Source organism: Penicillium canescens (genome assembly GCF_028828765.1).
Source record: "Penicillium canescens strain IBT 15451 chromosome Unknown utg000008l_segment0_segment0, whole genome shotgun sequence".
NCBI lineage: Eukaryota > Fungi > Ascomycota > Eurotiomycetes > Eurotiales > Aspergillaceae > Penicillium > Penicillium canescens.
The window spans coordinates 1,109,559-1,136,093 of NW_026703970.1; the positions used below are offsets into that span (position 1 = coordinate 1,109,559).

The following is a 26,535-nucleotide window of genomic DNA, read 5'->3' on the forward strand; positions in this document are numbered from 1 at the left end:
ATAACACGAGAAAAACCAGTGAATATGAAATCTGTGGAGAAACTTCAGAAGCCTAGTACCCTCGGAGATTCCATTACCTTGCCGTGTCTAACCCATAGCTCATACTCACAGTCTAGTCAAGGTGGGCCTCATCCGATTGTAATGCATTGCAATTGGACAATCCCAATCACTTTCTCCTGCATTCAACACAATGCTCAGCACCAGAAAGGTTCGATCGCAAAATAGCACGGAACTCTTCCTTGGCACCACTTTATCCCAGCTTCAGCTTCAACTGTGTCGGCCATCCTTCGATAATAGTATTCGATCTTTGACGAATGACATTCAAGTCGGCAGCAACGACATCAAATCTGAACATCTGCATGTACCTATCAATATTGTCAGAATCATTAGACTAATAGCCATCTTCTCTACGACTTTTTTGAGTTCCGAAATTCCAAGTTTTGCTGAGAATTGCGTCAGGTTTCATGATGGAAGCTTCTTCGCACACTTTGTCAATAAGAGGCTTGAGCTGATGTCCCATCATAATCGAATAGATAGTAGACCCAAGAGCAAAGATATCAGTCTTCGCATCTGTATAATTCCCATGTATACGAGGGCAGTAGTATTTGGTATTCTCCCGAGATAGCCTGTCAATCAATGTTTTGCCGTCAGTTGATCTCAGGACTCCCTGGAAGTCCGCAAACAAGAAACCAAGGTTGTTATCGAGCAGAAGTTTCGATCGGTGAGATCGCAGTGGATGACGTGGATGTAATTAACCGCTTCAACGGCCTGCTTGCACCAATATAGCCTCTGATCGAATAGGAGGCCATGTTTGGTCAACCGTGAAATCTGATAATCCGAGGATGATTCCCGAGGATCTCGAGAATTTGAGCGTCTGCATGGATCTTGCTGCCCTCCTCAGGTTGTTTCAGATACTTGAGGACATTCGAATCATTGACAAGGGCATTAAGAAGAGGCACCCTGATCAATGACTTTACTGACTCTAGGAGCATGATGCTTATGAATCCAGACGACGGAGGTATTGAGAGGTAGGTTCGGAGTGTCGAATGCATCAGTTGGATATTCAATTTGTATGGACTTCGATGAGCTCACCAAATTAGAAATATAGGACCCTTGGAAGGTATCAATGCTCACAGAAGAATCCTGGTCCACGATATTGGTCTCCATGGTCTCCCAACAGACTCAATGCGAAAATGTAATGATCAAAAACGAAATTGAAGGGGTAGAACAGAGGATAAGAGATGAGAACTAGCACCGGCAATTGTAGACTGTCTGTTCAGACGACAGAATTCAAGGGCTTTTTGGATGCAGCATGGAATGTCACAGTGGGCCAGGCATGTAACACTGTGAGATTTGTATATTTTCTCCTTTTTTACTTGTTCTCCAAATTATAATCGAGAGTCGAGTGTTTTGCTACATGTATACGTAGCATCTAAGGTCAGCTTGCTGTTTACCTATTAACACAATCCTCAATATCTCACCTACCACCGAAAAGTGTTTCCTGCGGATTCTTCAACGGTCAGCTCAGATCTTATCACCAACCCGCGTCGCTATCACGGTCCAGGTCGCCATGTCATGGCCATACTATGACATTGTTGAGCAGAAGCTTCGTGTTGGGAGCGGAAGTGCGTCCTTTGTCTACACCGTCAGTCGCACTATTGTGATGAAGGCTGTCCGGTCCGAAGTGTCTGAGTGGCAGGACCCCTTTCTCATGGACCAAGATTTATGAATGCTTCAATAAGCGTGAAGATCGATGCCTAGATATTGTCGAATGTTTCCTTGCGCTCCAAACAATCTTTTCTGTCATATTGCGACAGTAATAATATCTGCTATCGATATTCTCGAAATCAGACCCAAGAAGAACTTCAATGGCTGGCCGCGTCTTACCAGTGTGATCAAGTATGAGGATAACGCTCTCATTGCTCGGTGGATCCGACAAATTAATTCCGCTCTCGAATATGTGGAGAAAATGGGCTTCTTACACCTGTCTTCTTGATAATAATCTCAATTTGAAACTGGCAGATTCTGATCAAGCTAAGGCCATGGGGAATTCCTTGAATATTTTTATGCGCCATGGGTCAAGAAACTACCCGCTGGACTGTTGAAGGATGCTTTTGATCTCTGTTATACCAGAACTGACCCGCACGCAGTCGGGACTCTTCTTTACTACGTGGTATACGGCCACTAACCATATGATGATATCGATTTGGAGGATGAAGACCCCACCTGAACTCAACCGACACGAACTTTTTGATAATCTCATTTCAGCTGTTGGCGTAACGTCTATCCTACAGTGGCCCTTCCGGTATATACCTTCAGGAAGAGACCAAAGGAGTCGGCATTGAAGGCAGAGTACATCCCAAACGAATCTGCAAAAGAGAGGGAAAACTGCGAAGCGCTTATTCAAAGAGGAATACTTGGATCTAGCTTAGCACTTCAGTTCCAGCTAGCATTGTGGAGGAAACCGGAGTCTGGCTTATTTGGTGGAGATTGTTCAACTTAGCAAGGGGATTCTGGATTTCGTCTTGATTGTAGTGTATGGGGATGATTACAAAACACGCACTGGCTAAAGATGATACTAGGCCTTTTCTTAGAAGACGGGTTGCCGTTTTACGGAGTCCCTTATATATCGTGTCCGGATTCCTTCGTTTGTTTCTTCATTCGCTTGCTGCTCTTTCCCTTGTTCGTCATTTTCGTTAATTGAGGTCCTGATCATATTTTTGAAAGGCAATCCAAAATGGATTTCTTATTGGACACCTCTACTAGCCTCCGGGCTCAACGACTTGGTCGGAATCAATGAAGGAAGCAGTAATACTGATGGATATTGATTAAACTACCGAGTGGAGAATCCCGAGGAGGAAAAGAGAAGGTGTAGATAGAGGTAGCTACTAAGCTAAGGGCAAGGGCTATCAATGAAGATTCGCCAAGTATCATGTCACGTATTATTCCGAGCTTGAACGGAGGAAGCCTTGGCGCCAATCTGCAAAGGGACGAAGGGAGATTCCGGATGCTGGTGATAGAACACCCGGGGGAATTGCCCCTTGCTCACCCCCCTGTTCAACAAGTAGACGAAATAATTTTCGGTTGAAGGTCTGGGGGATACCAGGGTATGGGAATTGCACATGACGGCGGGGTCTCGTAGTTCCTGCAAGATCGATATGACAATTGTGGGGCCCTCAATTGCTGTCAGATTAGGAACATGGGACAACTATTGAATTTGATGGTATATCTCGTACCTATTTCCTCTAACAGGACCAAGTTAGTAGTTAGCTTTAGCGTTATCATAAGTTTGATCTACAGAAAGACTTGGCTCCGAACTTGGCTTAGAACTTGGCTAAACCAACCTAAAGCTTGATCGTCCTGACAAAGTGAAACATGTGGTCAGGGTCTGTGTGTAGACAGTGCAGTTCAGCCCCTCACTTGGCGGAGTTCTTGGAAATCAGGGTCTGATAAGGAAATTCGCGGATGAGGATTAGGTTCCCACTTTTTGGACCCTGACCCACGTCATTCAGAGGTCTAGGCTCGTGTTAGCGCCGTTGGTCTGCAACAAGTTGGAGCCTCCCCCGACAGGTTCCGATGTCTCAGCCTCGCTCACGATCCGAATAAGTAGAAGGGAGCAATTCCCCATCTAGATTGTTGCGCTACAAGAACCGGACCTCTGAGGATGAGAGGTCGTTTGTACTACTCTCTTATAGTAGGGCTGCCAAAGCTGTCATATTATCCGCCTGCTTCGGCCTAAAGTTTAAACGGGCCGCGCGCGGCACATCCGGGGGTCAGAGCACTGACGGCCCGCCTATCTCGGCCCCACTACACGCTTACTCTCTACATCACAGTGGCAACTCAGTACGTAGAGTAAGCCATAAGTCTCATCGCCAAAAACATGTTTATTCGGTCGTCGTAATATTGGACCTAAGTATGATTCAAATTGATCAATTCTAATGGTGTATTAGGCTGTTGGACTGGAAATACAAAGATCGTCTCTATGACTCTCTCATGTAGGAGGATTGCCAGAGCTGATACATCCTACTTTTCCCTGTCCTAAACTAGATACTTTTACAAATACATGGACATCTTTCAATATGGACTATCTAAAATGCGTGGTCGCTATTAGATACTCAAAGATACGGGATAGCCTGCATAAGAGCAGATGTAACCATATGCAGGTAGGTATTGGATATCTATGGATACTAAAAAGTAACAACCGTAAGCAGCAAATAATTTCATCTGTTAGGGGTCCACTGGGTGTTCTCAAACTTTCCAGTGCTCTGACGCCCCGAAAGCCGTGGAGGCAAGCCAGCATTCTCCGCCCCCAATTATAAGTGAAACAAAAGCGGATGCGGCGGAGGGGCCGAATGGCAGTGCTGACGATTGTAACGTGCATTGCAAATCTCGAAATGCTGCCTATATTCGGTGGCGTTGCGGTATCTGCAAGTTACAAAAGGTATTGGGCGGCTTAGTTCCAAGTGAATGCATCCTTGTATTCTATCACGCATCGCTAATCTTCCTTTTGGTGCATGAAACTAGCCATATGCATTGATTAAGATACTAGAAATACCCTTTGGAGAGCCGCCTAGAAATTGCTATCATTATCTACTCGACCGCGCCCATGAATAAGCATTTTTACTGATCATGAACACTTAGTTGCAGATGCCAAGAGATCCGCCAACCAATCGACAATGAGTACAGGATGAGTACAGGAAATCCTTCGAGTCAGCCACGTCGGAGATGAAGACCAGGATCTACACGAAAGCAACGTACGATGTACTCAATTCGGACGGATACGAACTGAGTACAGTCCTTCAAGTGGGGTGTTTGATTGTTTGTGCACTTTTTCGTCAGCACTAAGTTGAATTGGTGGTCCTATGTGGCCACAGAAAAATGCAAGGCGTGACACGGGTAATTGTGCTGTACATCAGCACAGTTATCTCAACATACATAAGAAACACCAAGCTCCGCAGAAGCCGCTTCATTCGACACTACCACTTCAATATATAGTTGGGTGTAAGGTGCCTGCTATATATTTCATCGAACATGACAACAGGGCTAAGTTGGCCAGCAATGGTAGAAGAAAACAAAGTTCGACTACGAGCCTCTTGCAACGCCTGCAACGAGTCGAAAGTGCGGTGCAGCCAGCGAAAGCCGAGTTGCACGAGGTGCGAGCGCAACCAAATTGAGTGTATCTACGGTCTGTCGCGGAGGACACACAAGGACGCGCCGCCTATCTCTATCCCTCCGTCGCAGCGGGGAAGGAGGGCTCCGCGGCCCCAGTGCGGTTCCGATACTCGTACCAGTACCAGTCCCAAGAGCAACAGTCCGAGTAAAACTGCGTCCCGGTCCAACAGTTCTGCAATGCTGGACAAGCCGGACGAGGCGCACAATGATAATACAAATCTTCCCGACGACTACATGTTTCCGACGCCAATCGAAACCAATTCAATGTACGGCTTCACGCAGCTGTTGGACTTCAACAGCCTAGCCACCGGCAGCACCATGGTGCCTGGGTACTTCCCAACACCAGACCCCTCACCCTATCTGGACTCCCTCTTCGGTGCCAACCTCAATAGCGATGACACTGAGATGGGGACGTATCAGGCGCTCAATGGCGAGAGCGAATGCACTTGCCACGCAGGCGTCACGGAGCTGCTGGCATCGATGCGTGGTGCCGGTAACGACCAGCGGCTATCGCTCGACGCACAACTCGCCAGGCTCAAGCAGTGTATTGTATCATCCGAGATGTCGATGGGGTGCACGCACCCCCGCGAGGACACCGAGCCAATTCACATCATGGCCGTTGCTATGCTCATAGGCTACGCTATTGACAACTTCAAAATGCTCGCCAGTGATTCCTCGCTGCGCAGGTCATTGTCGTCACAGTCGGCAGCCGAGATGGTGACATTGGGAAACATTGAGAGGGAGAGCAAGTCCGGGATCGCCACTCCAAGTAATAGCAACATATCCCCGAGAGATCTTATGGAGCCCCGGCTATCGTTGGGTGTGCTAGAATTGGAAGAAGATGACGAGATAGACCTCCGGCAGAGGCTGTACCAGCTGTCATTTCGCAAGCTGGAGAGGCTTCTGTCACAGCTTACAGTGTATCTTCGGGACCTGCACACTGAGCTTTCCAGCCTCCCAGATCCATCGCGGCATATGGCGTTTGTGATTGCGTGCGATTATACGCGGTTGTGGCTTGAACGGAAGGCCGGCGACGTCAAGAGGATGTTTTCGGTTCCTAGCAGAGATGAGACCATGGATTCAGTGCTTGCATAGCATGTGTGATGGGCGTTTAGAATAGCAATTTTTTTCGGTTTTTTATTTGAGGAGGTGGGGTCATACCATTGTTGAAACATATTCCAGGGGTTCTGATCTGTCTTGGCTGGAGTTGCTGAGAAAACTGGCCTGCTCGTCGGTATGCTTGTCATTATTGGGCTTGATGACCTCGTGGAGTACTAGCCAATTGACCAATCAGGTTTGGGACTTCTGCTCCGGAGACGCGCACCCGCTACTGTAAGGGTTCAAATTGCGGGAAATTTAGGGCTTAGCCATACGTACTATACTGTAAGAACAATTATAGATAGGAATATCAACTATTCGTTTTGCTTAATGGTTTGGCCTCAATTGCAGGGGTGTGGCCCTTGGAACACGTTAGTATGTACATAGCAGACGAATGACCGAAAATAGATACGATCACATCAAACTTAGCCTCTTTCGTCACCGGATACCAACCATGGATGTTCCCCGGCAGGTGGATTCCCGAGGGCGGCCTGGGATCCCCCTACACCACGGTTCCCGTGTTAGTAATCACCTTTCCTCGGGCATCAGCTTCACAGCGGGGGCTGCGTACTCTACAAACTCTTTGAGGTTTTATTAAGTTCATTGCAGACTTAATAATGTCACCCAATTTAGCAATTAGCACACCGGCGCAATTATCGGCGTCTCCAACGGCAACATGAATGCTTCCACCGATATTCTCGCTCTTGCTCTGGACATTGTAAACCACGCGGCCAACATCAAGACGCTGCTCGGCTCCCAGAACCTTCCCGCTCCAGACTTTTTATCTAACTCGACGGAGCTGCCTGATACACCCGAGTATGTTGCGCTGCGCAGCAAACTTGTGGCCTCGCTCGACGATCTACGTCTGCTCGTCGTCGGCCCACGGACCACAATGCGCGGCCTGATGGGCTCGAGCAATGACCTGGCCGCCCTCCAGGTTGCCTTTGAGTTTGGCTTCTTCACTATTGTGCCTGTGGCGGAAGAAGAGGGCATTGCCGTGGAAGCAATCGCCCGACAGGCGGGCATAGACGTAGGCCGGACACGGCAGGTACTGAGGTTCTTATGCACGCATCGCATCTTTCGCGAGGTCAAGGAGGGCTGGTTTGCACACACGGCATGCAGCGTGGCCTTCGGGCGAGACGAGAACTTGATAGGGCTCGGACAATATTCGTGAGCTTCCTTCCCCCTCTTGCACACCCAAATGCAAGAACTTATGTCTGTTGGCACGCAGGATGGATGATATGTTTAAGTCCGCATCTTCGACGGCCGATTGCATCAAGGCCTCCCCTCAAGTGTCGGACCTCGTCCATTCGCCCTTTACGACACGTCTGGGCGAGACCATGTTTGACTACTATGAGAAAAACCCAGAGTACGCTGCTCGGTTTGCTAAGGCCATGGCGGGTGTCACAACAAGTAAGCCCGGGATATTCTTATTCTTTAACAATGGCAATGGCTAACAAATCTGCTCCCCCAGTCGACCGCAAACCTAATACACTTGGTGACATATTCCCATGGGACACTCTCAAAGGCACAGTGGTTGATGTAGGTGGCGGCAGCGGACACGTCTCAATGGCGCTGGCACGACGCTTCCCGCATCTCTCATTCCGCGTCCAGGATAGCGAGAAGATGCTCGACGAAGGCCGACGCGTCCTCAGCAAGGAAGACCCGGCTCTGGCCAGCCGCATTGAGATGGAGCAGCATGATTTCTTCCAGCCGCAGCAGCCAGGCAACGCTGTCGCAGCCTTCTTCCTCCGCCACGTCTTCCATAACTGGGCCGATGCCGACTCGATAGCTATCCTCCGCGCGCTAGTGCCCGGTCTTGAAGCATCACCTGCGGGAACACCTATGCTGATCAGCGACAGAGTGCTGCCTTGCCTGGGCGACGGGACGCCGCTGCATGAGGAGCGTGCGATGCGTCGGCAGGACATCATGATGCTGGTGGGACTGGGTGCCAAGGAGCGCACTCGAGCCGAATGGGAGGACCTGTTCCAGGCGGCTGATGAGAGACTCGAGCTGAAGAAGGTGCATGGACAGGGGCAGTCGGCTCTGTTGGAAGTTGTGCTGAGGAAATGAGCCAGAGTATAAGAGAGGTAGCTCGCGGGCCCGCTTGCCGCATGCCAAGATGTTGGAGATGTTTGCGTAGTAGATAGTTTCTGCTCCTCTCTCTTTTTCTTTCCTCTATGCCCTATTCTCTCGCTTTCTCATTGAATCTTATGAATCTATGTCTTCTCCATCCTCCAGCAGACAAATATATCTTATCACGGACACAATGGGAATCTGATGTGATACCTAGATTAATACATATATTTGTATGTGCAGACACTCAGCTTCAACAGTTTGTTTCCCCACTGGCTTGAACTAAAAGGATGTCATTTGAAAGGGATCATCCGTAATAGTTCAACAAGTACGCACGTGGCCTGGCCCAATGCGTTTACTGTGATCTAGCTGTGGAATTCCCCTTAAGCTGACGATATCGGTCGTTTACAGCAGACCGAATATGGTGGCAATTAACTCTTTCATTCACACTTTCTGAGTTAAATGTCGTTGACATCTGACATGATCAAATGTATATTTCATGCAGGACCGTGGCCCTAGGACTGTTTGAGTTTGACCTGACTCAAGCCTCGTGCCGAGTTAATCAACCTATCCAAAAGCCACGTAAGATTCAACCAGCTAGCCCAATGAACTGATGGAGCGAACGCCCCGTGCCAAATGACGCCTCTATTCCCGCCGAGGATGTCCTTGACCAGCTTCCCGGCGAGCACATCAACTTGCGTGGCCTGGCGCTGGTGGTCCATCCGCTCCTTCCATGCCGCGTCCTGGACTCCGTGGTAGTGCGACATCTCTGGCAGGTTCATCGGACCACCGGGCTTCGCGAACATAGGCGTATCGGCAGACCCGCATATGGACGTCACGACGCGCACGCCCAGTGGCTCCAGCTCAAAACGCAGGGTCTCAGACATGCGCGCCATGGCGGACTTTGAACTGGCGAAAATACCTGATCAAGAGCGTGACATTAGCCTGACTTCCGAGGGGAAGGGAAAGAGAGAGCTGCAAGCGCTAGCTAATGGAAACTTACCAGCCCATACCATATTTAGCGCCCCGTCAATAGAGCTCTGATTGAAGACAGTTCCCTTGGCTTCGATAAGCAAGGGAGCAAACGCCTGGACCATAACAAGAGGGCCCCAGACGTTGATATCGAATAGCCTCCTCGCTTCGTCGACGTCGGTGTCTAGCAGTGGGCAGTTGAATTCGACGCCAGCGTTATTAACTAGAACATCAAGCTTCCCATTCGTACGGTTCACGATTATCTCCTTACACTCCGCGATAGTCTTTGGATCAGTCACGTCCAGCGCGAGAATCTCGATGTCGCTTAACTCAGCCAGATCGGCGGCCTTAGAGGGATTACGCGCCGTGGCAAAGACGTAGAACCCTCGCTGGTGAAAGTTCTTGGCTAAGGCCCAGCCGATGCCACCCGTGCTGCAGCCCGTGATCAAGACGGTCTTCTTTGGCACTGTTGCCATCTCAGAATTGGTAGTTGATGTGTAAGACGGTGATATAAATCATGGATAATCAAATAGAATGATACGTGGAATTTTTTTTTACAATAATAATAATCGGAAGCTTCAATCTTGCCAACATGCACAGCTGAGAGCTGTAACGTTCCTTGTAAGCATCAGGATCTCGGGGTTTCGGCTTTATTGTACCTGCAGTGGCAACGTGGGTCCGGAGATAATCCACTATGCGGCCCGTAGACCGAGCACTAGCTGTAATTTATTATTTACATACAGTTCAGCAATTTTAAGACATTCCCCATAGCCCCCTCTGTCGCTTACATATTTCCAATTGGTGATAAAGAGAGATTTATACTATATCTTGCATATACTTCAGGGCTACTACAACATCGATGATTCTTTCCCGAATAGGTAAATGAATATTGCTCGTGTCAGCTGATCCCCGAACTATATCCCCGATTTATATTCCCGAGTTCATCTTGTCGGGCAACATGATGTCCTGAGCTTGGAAAAGGCAATGGCCTGTGCCAAGAACACCAGGGGAATTCAGGAACACCATGTGGTCTTCTGAGCCGCAATCTAATAAGTTGCTATGGTCATTATGGCTACTTTCAAAAGGCTACAATCTTTCTCGAAAATCGCATTTTCTCCGAGCAAAAAAGTCACTCGCTGTTCGTCACCATGGCACGTTCTTTCCTCTGCCTGCTCGCCCTCGCAGTAGCAGGGACCTCGGCTATCTCCATCCCCAGCTCAGCTATTCAATCTCCGCCTATTTCAGTCCGTGACACTGGCAGCCTGACAAAGGGATGCGAGAACGGCCCAACATCCCGCCAATGCTGGGGGGAGTACGACATCAATACCAACTACTACGACACTATCCCCTACACGAACCGCGCAGTCGAGTATTGGTTGACTCTCGAGGAGACCGACTGCGCACCGGACGGATACCAGCGGAAATGCGTGATGGCCAACGGGACCATACCTGGCCCACCAATCGTAGCCGACTGGGGCGACGACATCGTCGTGCATGTGACCAATAACATTGCAACCAACGGCTCGTCCCTGCACTGGCATGGTGCGCGGCTGCTCAACAACAACATAGCCGACGGGACACCCGGGGTCACACAATGTCCAATCGCACCCGGAAAAACCCAGACGTACAAGTTCCATGCCGACCAGTACGGTACCAGCTGGTACCACAGTCACTTTAGCATGCAGTATAGCAATGGGCTGTACGGGGCGCTGATCATCAACGGCCCGGCCACGGCCGACTATGACGAGGACCTCGGGGCCGTTTTTATCACAGACTGGGACCACGAAACAACGGACTACATTTGGGCCACACTCGCCGACGGCAATGTCACATATTATGGCTCCGACACGGGGCTATTCAACGGCATGAACACGGGCGATTGCGTGGCAAACAATGCGACGAACCTGGACCCGAGATGCCTCGGCGAGGGCAAGAAGTTCGAGCTCCTCTTTGAGGAAGGCAAGAAGTACCGCCTTCGGCTCCTCAATGTGGCGGAAGAGGATTGGGTTCAGTTCAGCATCGACAATCACACCATGACGGTGATTGCGACCGACTTTGTGCCGATCGTGCCGTACCAGACAACAAACATATTTGTTGGTATGGGGCAGCGGTACGACGTCATTATTGAGGCAAACGCGCCGCCGGGGGACTACTGGATGCGCAGCGGATTCGAGCAGAATTGTATCCTCAACGGCGCAGGGGCCGATAACATCACCGCCATTGTGAGGTATAACAATGAAAGCACCGCCATGCCGACAAACTCGAGCGTGAACACTGTGGTGATAGGTCTAGCTTTCTGTTTAGATGAACAGCCCACAAATTTGGAGCCCTGGGTTCCAATCGACTTAGAAATGTCGTCCGTAAAGGATGGCGTTCAGACCGAGACGTTCAAGCCAGAGTGGCTTGACAACCACACGCATCTCAGATGGTCCATCAACGGGGGTTCGTTTATGTGGGTGAACTGGTCTAACCCGGCTCTGGGAGATGTCATATCTGGAAACTTGGACGCCATTCCCCTGTCGGACAACGTATTCCAGGTTGGCGCCAACACGTCATCGGCCGCATCGCAAAGTGACGAGACGGAATGGGCCATCCTCGTCATCGAGGACCATGGACCCATCCAGGGCATCTCCCATCCCATGCACCTCCACGGGCATGACTTCCTCATCCTCGCTGCCGGCTACGAGCAGTGGTCTGGGTCAACGTACGGGTGGCAGCTGAAGAACCCGCCACGTCGGGACACTGCCACCTTGCCTGCCAACGGATACCTGGCTATTGCCTGGCCCCTCGACAACCCGGGTGTCTGGGCCTTCCACTGCCACATTGCCTGGCATAGCAGCCAGGGCTTCGGGGCGACGGTTGTCGAGTCGCCCGCCCTAATTCCCGGGGTGGTAGGAGGTGACTGGACCAAACAGCTTGACCCTGTATGTGACGCGTGGGATGCGTGGGAGCCGACTATGCCCTTCCCGCAGGCCGATGCGGGTATCTAGGGTGTTCCCACGCTATCTGTGCTGTGTTGGATGTTTACCGGTATGATCCCTGCTATGTAAATAACTGTCCTAGGTGTAATCGCAGTTTGCTGCTTTTACATCCTAGTTGACTTTCCTTCTTTATATAGCCCACAACAGAAAATATAGACTCGTGATCTGTTACACAAGACTTGGAGAAAGCTGCGAACCGTAGAGGTCAAAGCTTTTACAAGCGCCGGGTGTTCCCGCGCATGTGAGGAACTTTAACTTCACAACCTTCCATCCCACATCACACATTCGCTGTAAAAGCTCTTTCGACGATTATAGCACGATTGTCGGTTTAAATGCTGGAATTTTTGTTTACGTCCTATTACTGCTACTAGAGCCCCAAAAAGGAAAACCTCAGCCTGATTGCAGCTTATCTAGACAAGCACCACCCGAAGACCTCCAGCCTTGTAACGCGCTTGCAGGGAGCTCTGGCCTCGCTGCAGTGGCTTAAAGCCATTCTAGTGCTTTATCCGGCAAGATGAGGCTATGGAAGCCATTCCAGCTCTACCGGAATCCTATTTTTCTCAATCCATTATGCTTGCAGGTGACACCAACCAACTGCCTAACTGGTGGCAGCCATAACTAGAAAGTACCCCCGCAAGTTTTGCTGAGCCCTTCATTGACTACCTTGATTGCCTAGAGTTGGTAATGCTTTTAAAAACTCACTACGATGCGCCCTCCACCCCTGGATTTCAAGTCGTCTGTCTGCTAGAGTTTTCAACTCGTGACCGGGGAGCTGAATTGGGTCTAGGACGACCAGCCAATTAGGCTGAGTAAGCCTATCTCTGAGATTGAAATAATACTGAGACGGCAAATGGCGACCAAAGCGCAATCAACAAGACGCAAAAGTACCTCGGTCTGATGCCCCCTGTCGCGCTGAGTGGGGAACAATTCCTGCAAAGTGCAATACGACATTCCCGGCGGGAATGGATTCGCACGATGTGGCGAGCTGACATAATTCATCGGGGATGCGGCCTTTTTGGAAGCCCTAGAGGTGAGATCGGGAAATCAACAATGTCAAAGGAGACGCTTCGGGTACGGCCGGGGCGTCATAAAAGCAATATGATCGGGAATAAGATCATGTTAATAATTACGGGCTCGGTGTTGACCTGGAACAGTTACATTACGGCTGAAGCAACTTGAGACTTGGAGGGAGAGAAGGGTTCTTCTATAGACATTAAGCACCCTTCGTGCCCTAGATTGTCTGTTATACTGTCCTAGCGATTCATCATCGCCTCGACACCCATCTACCTCGCTCAGAAGCCAGAACCATACACTTATCATGGGCTCAACTCATCCCATTGTCCTTCTTTTGGGGACCTCACAGACGCATGGGTTGGTGGCATGGACTATGTCTTTGGCCAAGCCTCAACGACACCATGGCTCCAATCCTTCTTGGACGACTTGTTCTCTGCCTTCAAGGCTGAGGTAATAGGCATGGACAGCTTCTTAAAGGAAAGCTTCGGGGCTTGTTCCAACTTCAAAGAGCTCGCCCAGAAATATCGCCGTTCGAGGGACCAGGTTGGCCTGGTCCACGCCATGCTTCTCTACACTGTGAGAGCGGTCCTATTATTGGAGTGTGTTCTCCCCATGTAACATAAACTTTGATCGTTGGCTGACTTCTTCGTCCAAAACTAAAGGACTACGAACCGCGAGCCAGTGTTGCTCCATTCAGGTGAGAACGGCAGGCCCGACACGCACTTGGTCGGCATATCTGCCGGTCTATGGAACGCTGTTGCCGTGCCTATCTCGAAGAACTTCAACACTCTGTACGATTCCTCCATCGAAGCCGGTCGGGTCTGGGTTCGACTATGCAACGTCATATTTTCGCGGTCAAGAGCTAGGGAGGACCGTCCAGGAGTCTGGGGCCGGGCTGTCTTGGGTATCGCTCCAAATGAGCTTGAAATTATACTTGAGAAATTTCAACATGGCATGGTATGCGAGTTCTGGAACAATCGAACGACCTGATGATCATAACATACTAATCTGAAACAACGCATGATTAGGGCGTCCCCTCTTCCAAAAGAGCCAAGATTGGCTTTACAGGAGATCGTTGGAACACCATCATAGGACCACCTTCCGTCTTAGAGCTTATCTTTACCAAGTGCCCCGAGTTGAAGAAGCGCCCCAATAATGAGCTGCCCGGTATTCGCGGTTTGCAGCACACACTTGACGTTTCTGCGGCCGACATGGATTATGTCGTTGGAAATTCCACCCTCTTAGAAACGCAACTTCGCCCCGGACTAAAAGTCTGGGGAATTACCGGTGATGACGCCAACACATCTTACTCCAACTGGGGTGATATGCTGAGGGCTGCCGCGTTACAGACCCTGTCACAACGCTTGGATCTTGTGAAGATCGTGAGCAATCTCAACGCCTGCCTCGGGACATCGTATAAAAATGTCGACGTCAAGATGATGGGCCCCAGTGGCCATGCGGCATATATTCTTGGTGTACTCAAAGCAACAAGACAGTTGTCGGTTGACGATGACCTGCAGACGTCGTCAAGTAAAGGTGAGAGTGTTCGAGAAGGCGCTATTGCTATAGTTGGAATGTCTGGAAAAGGGCCAGGCAGCGAGGACCTGGACGAGTTTTGGAACGTCATCGCGACAGGTCAAGACTGCCACCAAGAAATCCCCGCCGACCGAATGGACGTGGATGAGTACTTCTGTACCAAGCACAGCCCGGGCAAATGCACCATGACATGCAGACATGGGTGTTTTATGAAGCATCCCGGTCACTTCGATGCTAAATTCTTCCACATCTCGCCGCGCGAGGCCCTGCTGATGGAACCGGTACACCGACATTTCCTTATGAGCGCGTACGAGGCCCTCGAAACGGCCGGCTACTCGGCGGGCCAGACAAGAACAACGGACCCCAACAAGACGGCCGTCTTCTTCGCGCAGAGTTTCGACGACTGGCTCAAGGTCAGCCACCACGCGTTGGGGTGCGATGCGTACACGCTTCAGGGCGTCCAACGCGCCTTTGGCCCGGGCCGGCTGGCCTTCCAGATGAAGTGGGAGGGGCCAACCTACGCGCTGGACTCGGCCTGCGCGGGCTCCACGTCGGCAATCCACCTCGCCTGCATGAGTCTGTTATCAAAGGATGTCGATATGGCCGTTGCGGGCGCCACCACCATCTTGTCTGACCCGCACTCATTCACATTTCTGAGCAAGGCCGGTGTGTTATCCGAAACAGGCAACTGTAAGACCTACCGTGACGACGCCGACGGGTACTGCCGCGCCGACTTCAGCGGCGCTCTCATCCTGAAGCGTCTCGAGGATGCTGTCGCCCACAACGACAATATCCTTGCGGTCATCGCCTCGTCAGCCAGAAACCACTCTGGCAACGCGACATCTATCACAACGTCCGACGCAAATGCCCAGGAGAGTCTCTTTAAAAAGGTCCTCCGGAATGCGAGACTAGACCCTGATGATGTCTCATATATTGAGATGCACGGAACAGGGACCCAAGTTGGAGACAAGGCAGAAATGGGTGCGGTTTCAAAGGTCTTCTTGCCGAGACCGGCCGGGAATCCTTTGCCGGTGGGAGCAATCAAAGCAAATATTGGCCACAGCGAAGCGGTGAGTCTTTCAAACTGAGCAACTGAAGAAGGCCCGGTAGTTGAGGAGAAACTGGTGAGAGGCGCTGACCTGTGTTATGTTATGTTAGGCTGCCGGACTTTCCTCGCTGCTGAAAAGCGTTCTCATGCTTCAAAAAGGCATCATCCCTCCTCAGGCCGGCATGCCACACGCCATGAACCCAAACGTGCTGGAGATTCTGGGGAAGGAGAGCAGCGTTGTGATTGCCACCAGGCCAACTGAGTTTAAATCACTGGATGATAAGCCGAAACGCATTCTTATTAACAACTTCGACGCAGCGGTAAGTAATCGTGTACAAACGGTGCCTTTTTGAGAAGACAAAAAATCTAACCTTTGACATCTCATATTTGCAGGGAGGTAATGCAAGTGTTCTCATTGAAGAGTATAAGAAAGACCCGGCCAGGCTCGCCAGACAAAGGGAACTTGACACCCGATCCAGCCAGGTTATCGCAAGCTCAGCCAGGACACCCTCATCGCACCTCGCCAACATGCGTCGACTCGCCGCGTGGCTTCACGCAAATCCCAACGCTCGGATCCAGGACGTAGCTTACTCGACGACAGCCCGTAAAGTACATCACCCGATCAGGTTTGCGCTCGCTGCTACGACGCTACAAGAGGGTATTTCCAAGCTCGAGGCCGAGATCCAGCGCGCCAGTTCGACCAAAAAGTCAGTTCCTCCTCCCGTTGTCTTCGTCTTCACTGGCCAGGGCTCCCACTACGCGGGCATGGGCAGCGAGCTGTATCGGACGAGCCCCGTCTTCCGCAAGGTGGCCGACCTTTGCGCAGCCATCAGCGCTTCACACCAGTTCCCACCATTTTTGGATATCATCACCACCGGCTCCGTCGACGTGTCCACCAAGAATGCCGCGCAGGTCCAACTTGCCGTCGTCACGCTAGAGATTGCTCTCACGACCTTCTGGCGATCGACAGGTATTGAGGCTGCCATGGTCATTGGCCACAGTCTGGGCGAGTATGCCGCGTTGCACGCGGCCGGGGTCCTCTCGCTGACTGACACGCTGTATCTCGTTGGCCAGCGTGCCCTTCTGCTCCTGGAGCGATGCGAGCCCAACTCATGCGCCATGCTCTCGGTGTCGGCGTCCGCGGCGGTAGTGCGAGACCACCTCGCCCGTCTTAAGGGCTCATCCTGTGGAGTGGCATGTATAAACAGCCCCAGCGCCACCGTCATCAGCGGGACGGCCGCGGACCTGGCACATATCCAAACAAACATAACCACCCAGGACGCTAGTACGCGCACCAAGATACTCTCTATGCCATTTGCGTTCCACTCCTTCCAGATGGACACCATCTTGCCGGACTACAAGGCCATCGCGAGCGGCGTGACTTATCTACCACCTAAGATCCCAGTGGCGTCGACACTACTTGCGTCCGTGGTCGATATTCCGGGCGTCTTTGACGAGGACTACCTGGTGCGACAGACGCGGCAAGCTGTAGACTTCTACGGTGGCCTCAATGCCGTCAAGGCCGCATTTAAGAGTGACGACCTTTTCTGGCTCGAGATCGGACCCGGCCCGGTATGCAGCTCGTTTGTACGGGCCACGCTCTCGCCGCCAGCCGCCAGGATTAACTACACGATTGATGCAAACAACAGCAACTGGGTGGCTGTTTCCAAGTCCCTCGTGGCGGCCTACACGAGCGGTGTTGATGTGGACTGGCTCGCACTGCACGCGCCGTACGAGAGCAGCCTCGAGTTTTTGGCACTCCCGACTTATGCGTGGGACGTTAAGGACTACTGGATCACGCATACCGACAGGAACAGCGGCTCGCTAGTTCCTGCAGCTGCAGCTGCAAAGACAGTTGCGTCCGAGCCTTTCCTTACCACAACGGCGCAGTACCTCGTTCATAAGGCCCTGACACCTGAGGGCCAGGTTCAAATCACTTTCCGAGCTGGCATTTCCGATCATGGCTTCCTGGGCGTGATTGATGGCCACAAGATGCAGCAGATCGGGCTTGCTTCGGGGACTGTCTTCTGCGACGCAGCTGCGACAGTGGCCAAGTATGCGCTTGAACACAGCGGCGGCAAGACGGATGTGACAGCCTGCCATCTTACCTTCCACGACCCCAAGCTGCTTGCCCCGCTAACTCGGGATCTTGTCGGCGTTGATGGCGAACTGCTGACCACAGCCACGATGGAAAGCGCGTCTGCCGACGTCGTCCTGGCCACTTTCAAGGCCACTTCTAAGAGCGGCGAATCCTACGATCTCGGCTCAGTAACAGTCAAATATCGCAGCCCAGATAAGGCCCAGGCCGACTTGGACCGGGTGTCTTTCTTCATCAAAGCCAAGATGGACGATCGGATCCGGCTTTCCAAGGAGGGCTCAGGTCACCGGATGCTGCCCGACGTCTTCTTCGCTCTCTTCGCCAATGCAGTTGAGTTCTCGCCCGACTTCCGTGGTGTCCAGGAGGCTTACGTAGCCGGCGACTACCAAGAAGCCGCCGCGACCATCAAAATCCGACCTGATCCGGAGGGCACACGATACACCGCGTCGCCATACTGGAGCGAGGCCCTGCTGCACCTGGCGGGCTTCATGGTGAACGGGAACCCGAACACGCCGTCGCAGTTGACTTATGCCCTCATGGGCTACGACATCATCGAGCAACTGGCCCCTATCGAGCCTAACAAGGAGTACATGACGTACACGCGCATCTCGCGATGGGAAGGCACCACGGCCTTCTGCACCGCCTATGTCTTCGACCCGCAGACTTGGACAATCGTTATGCAGGCCGTTGACCTGCGCTACCAGCAGTTTAAGAGGGCCACCTGGCGCCATATTCTTGGCATGAGGCCACACCCTATTGGTGCTGCAGGACACCAAGGTCCGATTTCCAAGTCAGCTTCCTTGCCCAGTGCCAAGGAAACCAAGATGATCCATGACAATCCGCCTGCTGCTATGCCTACGGTGCCGATAAAACAAGAGCGGGCGAACAAAGCCCAGGATGACAAGAAAGATGAGATTGCAAATACGGGAGAATTCCAGGTTATTCTAGATAGCCTCATCGCTGCAACCGGCAGTGACCCTTCCGAGTTCACAGATGAAACGGAGATAGCCGATGTTGGCGTTGATTCAATCATGGCCATAGAGGTGGTTGCCGTTGTCAACGAGAAGGGCATCAACCTTCCCGCCTCCTTTGTCTTTGATTATGTCACAATAGGCGATCTCCGTCGTGCGTTTGGTAGTGGAGGGCAGGAAAGCGCGAATAGCAATGATACCAGCGCGATGCCTTCCAGCGACGATGAAGACGCTCTGTCTTCTCCGACTCCAGACGACCGCTTCACCCCCATCTCTCCGGCGTTAAGCTTGGCCAATGTCGAGAAGGAGGACCCGTCGACTCTAGCACCGGGGCTTATGAACGACGACACGTCGCCACCTCCCAGTGTCAGGATCACACTGCTGCAGGGCCGCCCTGAGGCCGGTGATACTCCGCTATACTTGATGCCCGATGGTACTGGTAGCGTGGCGTCGTTTATCCACCTGCGGCCTTTCAAGTCCAACCAGGTTATCTACGGCATCGACTCACCATACCTCCGCTGTCCCTCGCGTATGAACAGCAAAGTCGGTATTGAGGGCGTAGCTACGCTAGTCGTCGACGCGCTGTTCAAGGCACACCCCACTGGTCCCTTCATGATAGGAGGTTATTCTGTCGGTTGCTTCGTCGCCTTCGAGATGTCACGTCAGCTGGCTCGCGCCGGACGCACGGTCAAGGGACTCCTTCTAATCGACATGCCCTGCCCCCGGTCGCGAATAATGGGACGGAACAATCTTCTCGCCGAGGCCGATGCCAGCGAGGCAGTCTTAGAGGAAATTGTCAATCGGGACGGACAATGGAGTGCGCTCGAATCTAGCCGCAACCACATGCGTCAGTTCTTCCTCGCCATGAATGAGTACACGCCAGCACCAATGACGGCAGCCGAGAAGCCCGCTAAGACGGCTGTCATCTGGGCAGAGCGTGGTTTGGTCAACCGCGTATCGGATGACCCTACCCGCATGCAGAAGCTGGAGGGCCAGGGCGTGCCTACCAAGTCGTATCCGGGCTTCATGGAAGATCCTAAACTCAGTACTTTTGCATGCAATGTCCCGAATAAGGGCAAAGAGAGCCTGCGTTCCAATGGGTGGGAAAGGTTCACGGGCGGAGACGTCATGGTCCTTTCTGTCAATGGTGATCATTTTGAACTGCCCATGCCAAGCCACGTCCGGCTTCTCCAGGCTGAGATGGAAAATGCCTTGGCCTATTTCTCTTCGGATCGGCGAGTGTAAATAACCTTTGTATTGAGTAGTTAACAGATTGAAACATAGGAATTGATATAGATCATGTTTGCGACCTTTGTTGGTAGTTTGAACTCATAAGTTATAGAACCGTTTGGTATCGTTTTAGCCTCATGGATCTCTCAATGAAGAGGTCAGGAAGAGATTCAGAAAGGCCTGAATGGCATCTATCTAGAAAGACAAAGAGAGGCTCAATTGTACGTACACGACTACCTTTCTATGTATATGCTTAGTGAGATTCGTCACAACGCTGTAGCCAAAATCAAATGCTGTAAGGCTGCGTAAGTCGGACAAAGTGGTAGCTCTAAATATTGCGGTTATTACAGAGTCTCAAAGAACTGTATGATTTGTAGTGTACTTTATGGGGTTTACTTTGGCTGAAGCTGTGAGTTCCATACATATATTCGTTCAGTTGAGCTAATTCTGCGAGCGCCAGCCACAGGTATCATTCTGCTTTTCGTCTCCCACTTCACACTTTCCCTTTCAATATAAAGCTCTACGCTGCAGCAAGTGCCATCTTGCATTCTTTAATCACATCGAAGGAAAAGACATAGTCGTTGATGTCGTCGGTAGAATCGAGCCTCGTGCCACTAGGAAGGTACGCGGCGGCGGCATCGCGAACGCTCTGCGACGCCGGCGGGTTCGTGTTAGAGAGAATCTGCAATGCCGAGCCTCTATTCCGGCGGACCTGCTCAAATAGTTGCAGTCGCTCCTCGATATCCCCTAGATTACGAACTTGGTCAAGCAAAATACCGAGGGCGGCACCGTCCTCAATGGCCTGTCCGCCACCTTGGCCCTGGACTATGTATGGGTTTGTTAACACCAGAATCAGAATCAACAGGCTATGCAAATTTCGGAACTGCCACACGGGTGAGCATGGGAGAAGCAAAGCTTAGACTTACAGGTGAGCATGGGATGGGCTGCGTCGCCGATCAGGACGAGTCGGTTCTTGTGCCACTTGGGAATAGGCCCTCTAGCCACGAGCTTCCAGAACTTGACGTCCCTGGCTTTCCTGCGTCGGGTTTGTAAGTACACTGTGGGACGTAATGTTGTTGTCCAGTCAACACGACTCAGAACTCACTTGATCACGGTGTGTAGGGCCGGGGCAAAATGCGTTTTTGCATATTCTAGGGGCATGCTTGGGTCAACCATAGCTCTGAAATCTAAAATTTGGCATTAGTGAGTTGTGTAGCTTGGTGGCTTACAGGGGATGGGCTAGTTTCTCACCTTCTCCGACGTGGGAGGTATCGAATTCCCGCGAGAGGTAAAGGAAGTTCTGGACCTCATTGCTAGAGTTTCCCCAAAACATATGTCAGCAGAGTTTTTCAAACACTTTCGTGAAGGGAAATCTCTGTGGTACGCACTTTCGACATGGATACCACACCAAACCAGCAGCTCCATTGGCAGCCGTGAAGTACCTCGTGGCAGAGTCTTGAATCATGTCCGCCGTCTCCGGATCCGAGAGGATATCATCCCTCGGCACCAGCCACCGCATACATGCCCAACCAGTATCTCCGGCCTGGACGATCTCTTCGTCCAGAACATGCTTTACGGCCGTGGAGTGCACCCCATCAGCGGCAACAACGAGATCACCCTGCAAGACCACGCCATCTTCGGTCGTTACCCTGCCGTTTTCGGCATCGTAGTCAACCACCTTGGCCAGCACGCGGACGTCGCAGGCCCTCCCAGGCCCTTCCGCTTGAGTGGCAAGCTGTCTCAGCTGGCTGTGTAGATCAACACGGTGTACGGCGTACATGGGAAGGCCCCACGTGGATTCGCAGTCCTTGTAGTAGGTGGGCACCAATGTCTCCATGTTGGTACCGTCGATCAGGCTCATTCCGCGTAGAGCCACCATGCCAGACTGCTCGGGGACAAAGTCCCAGGACTTGAGGACGCGCGAGGCATTAGGCTTAATAGTGATTGCTGCTCCGACTTCGTGCAGCAACGAGGATTGTTCCAGGATCTTATTTGTGTGAGATGTCAGACATTGTGCAGCCCAGAAGGGAACGAGTTACTGGGGAATGCCAACCGTCACTTTGTGGCCTGCCCTGCGAAGACCAATCCCAGCGCTGAGACCGGCGATGCCGGCACCTACGATAATGATATCCATGATTTCGGCGGGTCAGCAATATCACAGCTATTTTACAGGAAAAAGAAGCGTTTAGATGACCGCTATTGCTCTATATATAGAGCCCATGCGCGGTGACGAGTGTACTGGAATACCACAATGTCACTTTTGTCATGCGATCAACGATGTCTCGTGCGATCCGATTTACGGTCCCCGACCTTGCTCCATTTGCTCCTCGTGGGGCAAGGTTCCCGATGGTGGTTCCCCGAGCTTCGGGGACGCCTTACATCCCGGGAATGCAGGCATGGAACAGCTAAGCGAGAGAGATATTGGGTGCAAGTCAACACTATGGTCGTCAAACATGCCCATCCACAGATAATATCTATCATCCCTCTGCAAATCCTATCGAAGAGTCTGTCCTCTCGAGGGAGCGTACACATAATTTAAGGTAATTTAGAGTTAATTGGCATCCTGCCGCGGTTTTTTTGATATATGTTTAATAGTCCATTGGACTGTGCACAACATAAGATATTACCTCTATATCATTCAATTGACAAGACGACTCAACCTCACTATGCTTTTTGGGCGATCGTTTTAATCAGCTCTTTCACCTTTTCCACGCTCCATTCTTCCAGTCCCACGAGGGAATTATCATCCCGTTCCCAAGGGTGTGCAAGCGCTTTGGTAGCCAGACAGTACTGGATCTGTACTACAAAAGTAGCATCACTAATGTTGCCGGTCTGGAGATCCGACAACGCCTTTTGCAAAAGAGGTTCCATGTCGTTATATGTGACAGTCCACCCCTCACTTCCCAAAGCCTCTTTTGCTGCGTCGAACAGCTGATTATGCGACATGAACACGGAGTGAACATAGACCGGGCGGTTCAGAGTCTCCTCCGGATGCAAAAGCACATTCGCAGTTGCTTTGCCAACATCCTCCAACGTCGTCCATGGAACGACGTTGTTTCCATCACCAAAGATCCAAGCGGTCTTTTCTTTGAAGTTCAGACCGGAGAAGCCAGTGGTGAGACCCCAGTCAAGGAAAGCACCATTGGATACCAGGGTGTAGGTCAAGCGGTTCTCAGCAGCTTGTTTCTTGACGGCCTCATAAGAAACCTTCTTTCGACCGAAAACAGGCATATTGTGAACACCTGGGATTTCAGGATCGAGACCAAAGTCGCTCGTAATACTGAACAGAGTATTAGTCAATGATCATTTGCTATAAGATAGATCGGCCAACGAACAAGCGATAAACTCCAGCCTTGACCGCCGCATCAATAAGTCGGAGTGGTGTGTCAATTTCGGGCGAGAAAGTAGTATCGATGACTGCGTCCTGTCCGGCCAAAGCAGCAGACAATGACTCCACCGAGGTGAAGTCAACAATTTTCATGCTAGCAGCGGCTGGGAAAGGCTTGGAACTCCGAGCAAGCACCGTTACATTGAACTTGAGATCGAGTAATGCGTCGAGTACGCGAGATCCGACGTTTCCACTAGCCTAACAGCTTGTTAACTTGGACAATGTAGAGTTTTTATTTGACTCTTACCCCGGCAAGAGCCACATTCTTGATTGTGGGTGACATCCTCTTTTTCAAAAGGATTATTTTTAGTATGGGGTTGAGGAGATTGAGGGGAAATAGTGAACGATACAGGAATTGGTCCTTATTTGAACACTTGGTGAAGGGCATTGGCGGTGGATCCCCGAGCTTCGGGAACGCCAGAGCCGGAGATCGAAGCTTCGGATTTGCTATTAGTTCCGCTTCAAAAGCACGTATATATGAATGCACGAGATCGGTGAAAGGTGGGCTTCACCGGAGATCGAGGGTAGATAAGCAAGTACCCTGTCACAAAAAGTGATTTCGGATTTGCCTTTATTTCCGACATAAAATGTTACTCTAGCTTACATAGCTCTTTGCCGGACTCCGAACTAAAACCGAATATGCAAAACCGGTTATCTCCGTGCGTCCCGTTGTTTTGGAGCGGGAAAGAAAAGCTTGGCCAGACCATATGACACAATCATAAACACGGTGGACTTTTCTACTTCAATAAATTGAGGTCAGAGCCATACAATAATTGCAAATCACTCAAGTCGTGAATTCCCACAACAGGTTCTATTTCTTTGCATTACAATGTCTGAATCAACCATTGTCCTCATTACTGGTAAGATTTCATTTGCGTCAAATAATTCCATAGTTCTCACCTTATATAGGTGCCAATCAGGGTATTGGCTATGCAACAGTTAAAACAATTGCATCCCATCCAAACTATCATGTAATAATGGCCTGCCGAAATCTTTCCAAGGGACACGAGGCATGTTCCCGGCTCGAAACTGCCGGTATTAAAGGAACACTTTCCGTTGTCCAGCTGGATGTCGAAGATGACATTTCGATCTCGAAGGCCGTCGACAGTGTTTCCAACGAGTTCGGGCGAATTGACGTTTTTATCAGTAATGCAGGCACACTTTCGCCTGGTTCGACTGGACGTGATAAGCTCGGAAAGATATTCTCAACGAACGTCTTTGGTGCAATGCTTGCTACAGAGGCTTTCATCCCCCTCCTGCTGAAGTCCACTCGCCCGTGTCTTATTCAAATATCAAGTGCGTTGGGCTCGCTAGTACTTGCATCGGATGCCAACAATGCGAAAAGTTCCGAGACGTGGGATGAATACCGCATGAGCAAAGCCGCATTGAACATGATGACAATTCAAATGCACAAGCGACTCAGAAACCAGAATGTCCGCGTTTTTGCCTTTTGTCCTGGTCTTGTGCGATCCAACCTGAGGGGTGTTTCTGAAGAAGCAGTCACTGCTCAAGGTAATGCTGGCGACCCGATGGAATCAGCGAACGCGCTCTTGAACATTATAGTTGGAAGGAGAGATAAAGATGCCGGCAAATTTGTTCACAAAGATGGATGTTACCCTTGGTAGCTCATTCTCACGTCTATCCACCATTGGTTTTCATTATTATCTGTTAAGGCATAAGTAGGTGCGACATATTTATTGAAATTTTCTCATCAAACCTATTCCTCGCGTGGAATTCCCTTCTTAATTAGGCTCGTTGCCAATAAATTTTTATGCTTATGATGGGTGTACCATTGTGGGTGTCATATAGATATAGGTCTAGCACTGCATGTGTAGATGTCAGGACATGCAGCGTTGGTGTTCATAAAGCAACAGACCAGTGCCTTACGTCTTAGGCCTCACCTTGTTCTCCGTATTTTTCAAGTCCAGCAGCACAGCAATCGTGGGCATCGGCAGCATCATGGGCTTCCTGCTCTTACCTCGTACTCTTCGGCAGCCATGGCTCGAATCTTCCTGTTACCTCATAGGTTATGATGCAGCTAAATGTTCCGATCCAATAGAATTCAAGATACGAATTGCTGCACAGTCTTATCTACCCTACCATAGTGACATCAATGAATAAACAGATAACGGACCGCTTCCTTAGCGGTGATTCACGTGGCTCACGCTAATGCCTAAATTGACGATCTACTTCGATCATACTAGTAAGGTATCTATGCTAATAGTGTGATGTAGGTTGTGCATCTAAAGCTTCTTCTTATCTTAGGTAACACAAGTTCCGGGCTAAATCGCATTTACTATGGTGTTTTGGGGTGTCCAGCTCGCTTGGGTGTCCAGCTCGTATGTGAAATACGTTAATTCTTCTAACGCACACACATTCCGTTAAAGAAAAGATAGACTTGAATAATGCGCCTCTTGTTTTAGTCTTCCTATAATGATGTCAATTCCTCTTTTTCTCAATCTCCATCTAGCACACATCCACTAAGTCTTTTAGGGCATCAACTGTTTGTATTTCCTATGTACCTGCTCTTTAATGTCAGTGCGGGAAATGGCAGTATTCCTCTTACCAACGCTGTCATGGCGTGTATTCTGGCTTTGGTGGGTCAAGAAATACACTAGAGAAACCTTCTGCTATTCTATTTTATCTCATATATGTAGGTCAATCACTAGATTAGTAAGACAAGAATCCTCGAGTGGCCATTACATATTTGCACCACACCCACCCCTCTACTGTCCATTATGGGGCAGAAAGCTGGACATACACCAAGCGAGCACTGGCGAGAGTGGACCGTCATGGAATATGCGCAATAGGACAACGATTATCAGATGCGACTTGTTCCTGTATCAGTTAAATCCGAACGAATGACAGGCTATAATCTCAAACTCGGGCTCAATTAAACCACGTAAGCTGGGGTATCTTTCAATCCAAGGTCCACTTCGTTGCAAAAAAAG

General features: G+C 50.7%; 10 protein-coding genes across 10 annotated transcripts; 5 read left to right on the forward strand and 5 right to left on the reverse strand.

The window, feature by feature from the left end:
• Positions 1-391: 391 nt before the first annotated feature.
• Positions 392-809, reverse strand: N7446_011279 (uncharacterized protein; the record flags this gene model as incomplete). Its single annotated transcript, XM_058520021.1, has 2 exons — positions 392-626; positions 757-809. 2 exons carry the CDS (start codon positions 807-809, stop codon positions 392-394), a joined length of 288 nt encoding a protein of 95 aa, XP_058367545.1.
• A 6-nt stretch (positions 810-815) lies between these two features.
• N7446_011280 (kinase-like protein) lies at positions 816-1,167 on the reverse strand (the record flags this gene model as incomplete). Its single annotated transcript, XM_058520022.1, is given in 2 exon segments — positions 816-971; positions 982-1,167. The coding sequence occupies 2 exon segments, from the start codon at positions 1,165-1,167 to the stop codon at positions 816-818; spliced, it is 342 nt and encodes a 113-aa protein (XP_058367546.1).
• A 3,891-nt stretch (positions 1,168-5,058) lies between these two features.
• On the forward strand, positions 5,059-6,267 carry N7446_011281 (Zn(II)2Cys6 transcription factor domain-containing protein; the record flags this gene model as incomplete). Its single annotated transcript, XM_058520023.1, has 1 exon — positions 5,059-6,267. One exon carries the CDS (start codon positions 5,059-5,061, stop codon positions 6,265-6,267), a length of 1,209 nt encoding a protein of 402 aa, XP_058367547.1.
• Positions 6,268-6,946: 679 nt separating this feature from the next.
• On the forward strand, positions 6,947-8,343 carry N7446_011282 (uncharacterized protein; the record flags this gene model as incomplete). Its single annotated transcript, XM_058520024.1, has 3 exons — positions 6,947-7,440; positions 7,502-7,683; positions 7,745-8,343. The coding sequence occupies 3 exons, from the start codon at positions 6,947-6,949 to the stop codon at positions 8,341-8,343; spliced, it is 1,275 nt and encodes a 424-aa protein (XP_058367548.1).
• Positions 8,344-8,791: 448 nt separating this feature from the next.
• N7446_011283 (uncharacterized protein) lies at positions 8,792-9,794 on the reverse strand (the record flags this gene model as incomplete). Its single annotated transcript, XM_058520025.1, has 2 exons — positions 8,792-9,268; positions 9,350-9,794. 2 exons carry the CDS (start codon positions 9,792-9,794, stop codon positions 8,862-8,864), a joined length of 852 nt encoding a protein of 283 aa, XP_058367549.1. The 3' UTR covers positions 8,792-8,861.
• Positions 9,795-10,466: 672 nt separating this feature from the next.
• N7446_011284 (uncharacterized protein) lies at positions 10,467-12,308 on the forward strand (the record flags this gene model as incomplete). The annotated part of the gene is made up of 1 exon (XM_058520026.1): positions 10,467-12,308. One exon carries the CDS (start codon positions 10,467-10,469, stop codon positions 12,306-12,308), a length of 1,842 nt encoding a protein of 613 aa, XP_058367550.1.
• Positions 12,309-13,349: 1,041 nt separating this feature from the next.
• Positions 13,350-20,211, forward strand: N7446_011285 (type I polyketide synthase; the record flags this gene model as incomplete). Its single annotated transcript, XM_058520027.1, has 6 exons — positions 13,350-13,370; positions 13,557-13,912; positions 13,976-14,270; positions 14,342-15,919; positions 16,008-16,217; positions 16,291-20,211. The coding sequence occupies 6 exons, from the start codon at positions 13,350-13,352 to the stop codon at positions 20,209-20,211; spliced, it is 6,381 nt and encodes a 2,126-aa protein (XP_058367551.1).
• Positions 20,212-20,716: 505 nt separating this feature from the next.
• Positions 20,717-22,330, reverse strand: N7446_011286 (putative salicylate hydroxylase; the record flags this gene model as incomplete). Its single annotated transcript, XM_058520028.1, has 6 exons — positions 20,717-21,021; positions 21,123-21,232; positions 21,302-21,383; positions 21,448-21,509; positions 21,585-22,183; positions 22,250-22,330. 6 exons carry the CDS (start codon positions 22,328-22,330, stop codon positions 20,717-20,719), a joined length of 1,239 nt encoding a protein of 412 aa, XP_058367552.1.
• A 432-nt stretch (positions 22,331-22,762) lies between these two features.
• On the reverse strand, positions 22,763-24,107 carry N7446_011287 (aromatic alcohol reductase). The gene is made up of 3 exons (XM_058520029.1): positions 23,832-24,107; positions 23,532-23,782; positions 22,763-23,476 (listed from the first exon to the last, which is right to left on the reverse strand). Exons 1-3 carry the CDS (start codon positions 23,970-23,972, stop codon positions 22,861-22,863), a joined length of 1,008 nt encoding a protein of 335 aa, XP_058367553.1. The 5' UTR covers positions 23,973-24,107; the 3' UTR covers positions 22,763-22,860.
• Positions 24,108-24,413: 306 nt separating this feature from the next.
• On the forward strand, positions 24,414-25,209 carry N7446_011288 (uncharacterized protein; the record flags this gene model as incomplete). Its single annotated transcript, XM_058520030.1, has 2 exons — positions 24,414-24,444; positions 24,494-25,209. 2 exons carry the CDS (start codon positions 24,414-24,416, stop codon positions 25,207-25,209), a joined length of 747 nt encoding a protein of 248 aa, XP_058367554.1.
• Positions 25,210-26,535: the final 1,326 nt, after the last annotated feature.

Excerpts from the sequence above, each read along its gene's own strand:
- N7446_011287 (XM_058520029.1), bottom strand. The coding sequence starts at position 23,972 with ATGCCCTTCACCAAGTGTTCAAATAAGGACCAATTCCTGTATCGTTCA. Across the intron at positions 23,783-23,831 it reads AGAATGTGGCTCTTGCCGGG|GCTAGTGGAAACGTCGGATC; the intron begins GTAAGAGTCAAA and ends ACAAGCTGTTAG. Across the intron at positions 23,477-23,531 it reads AAGGCTGGAGTTTATCGCTT|TATTACGAGCGACTTTGGTC; the intron begins GTTCGTTGGCCG and ends TACTCTGTTCAG.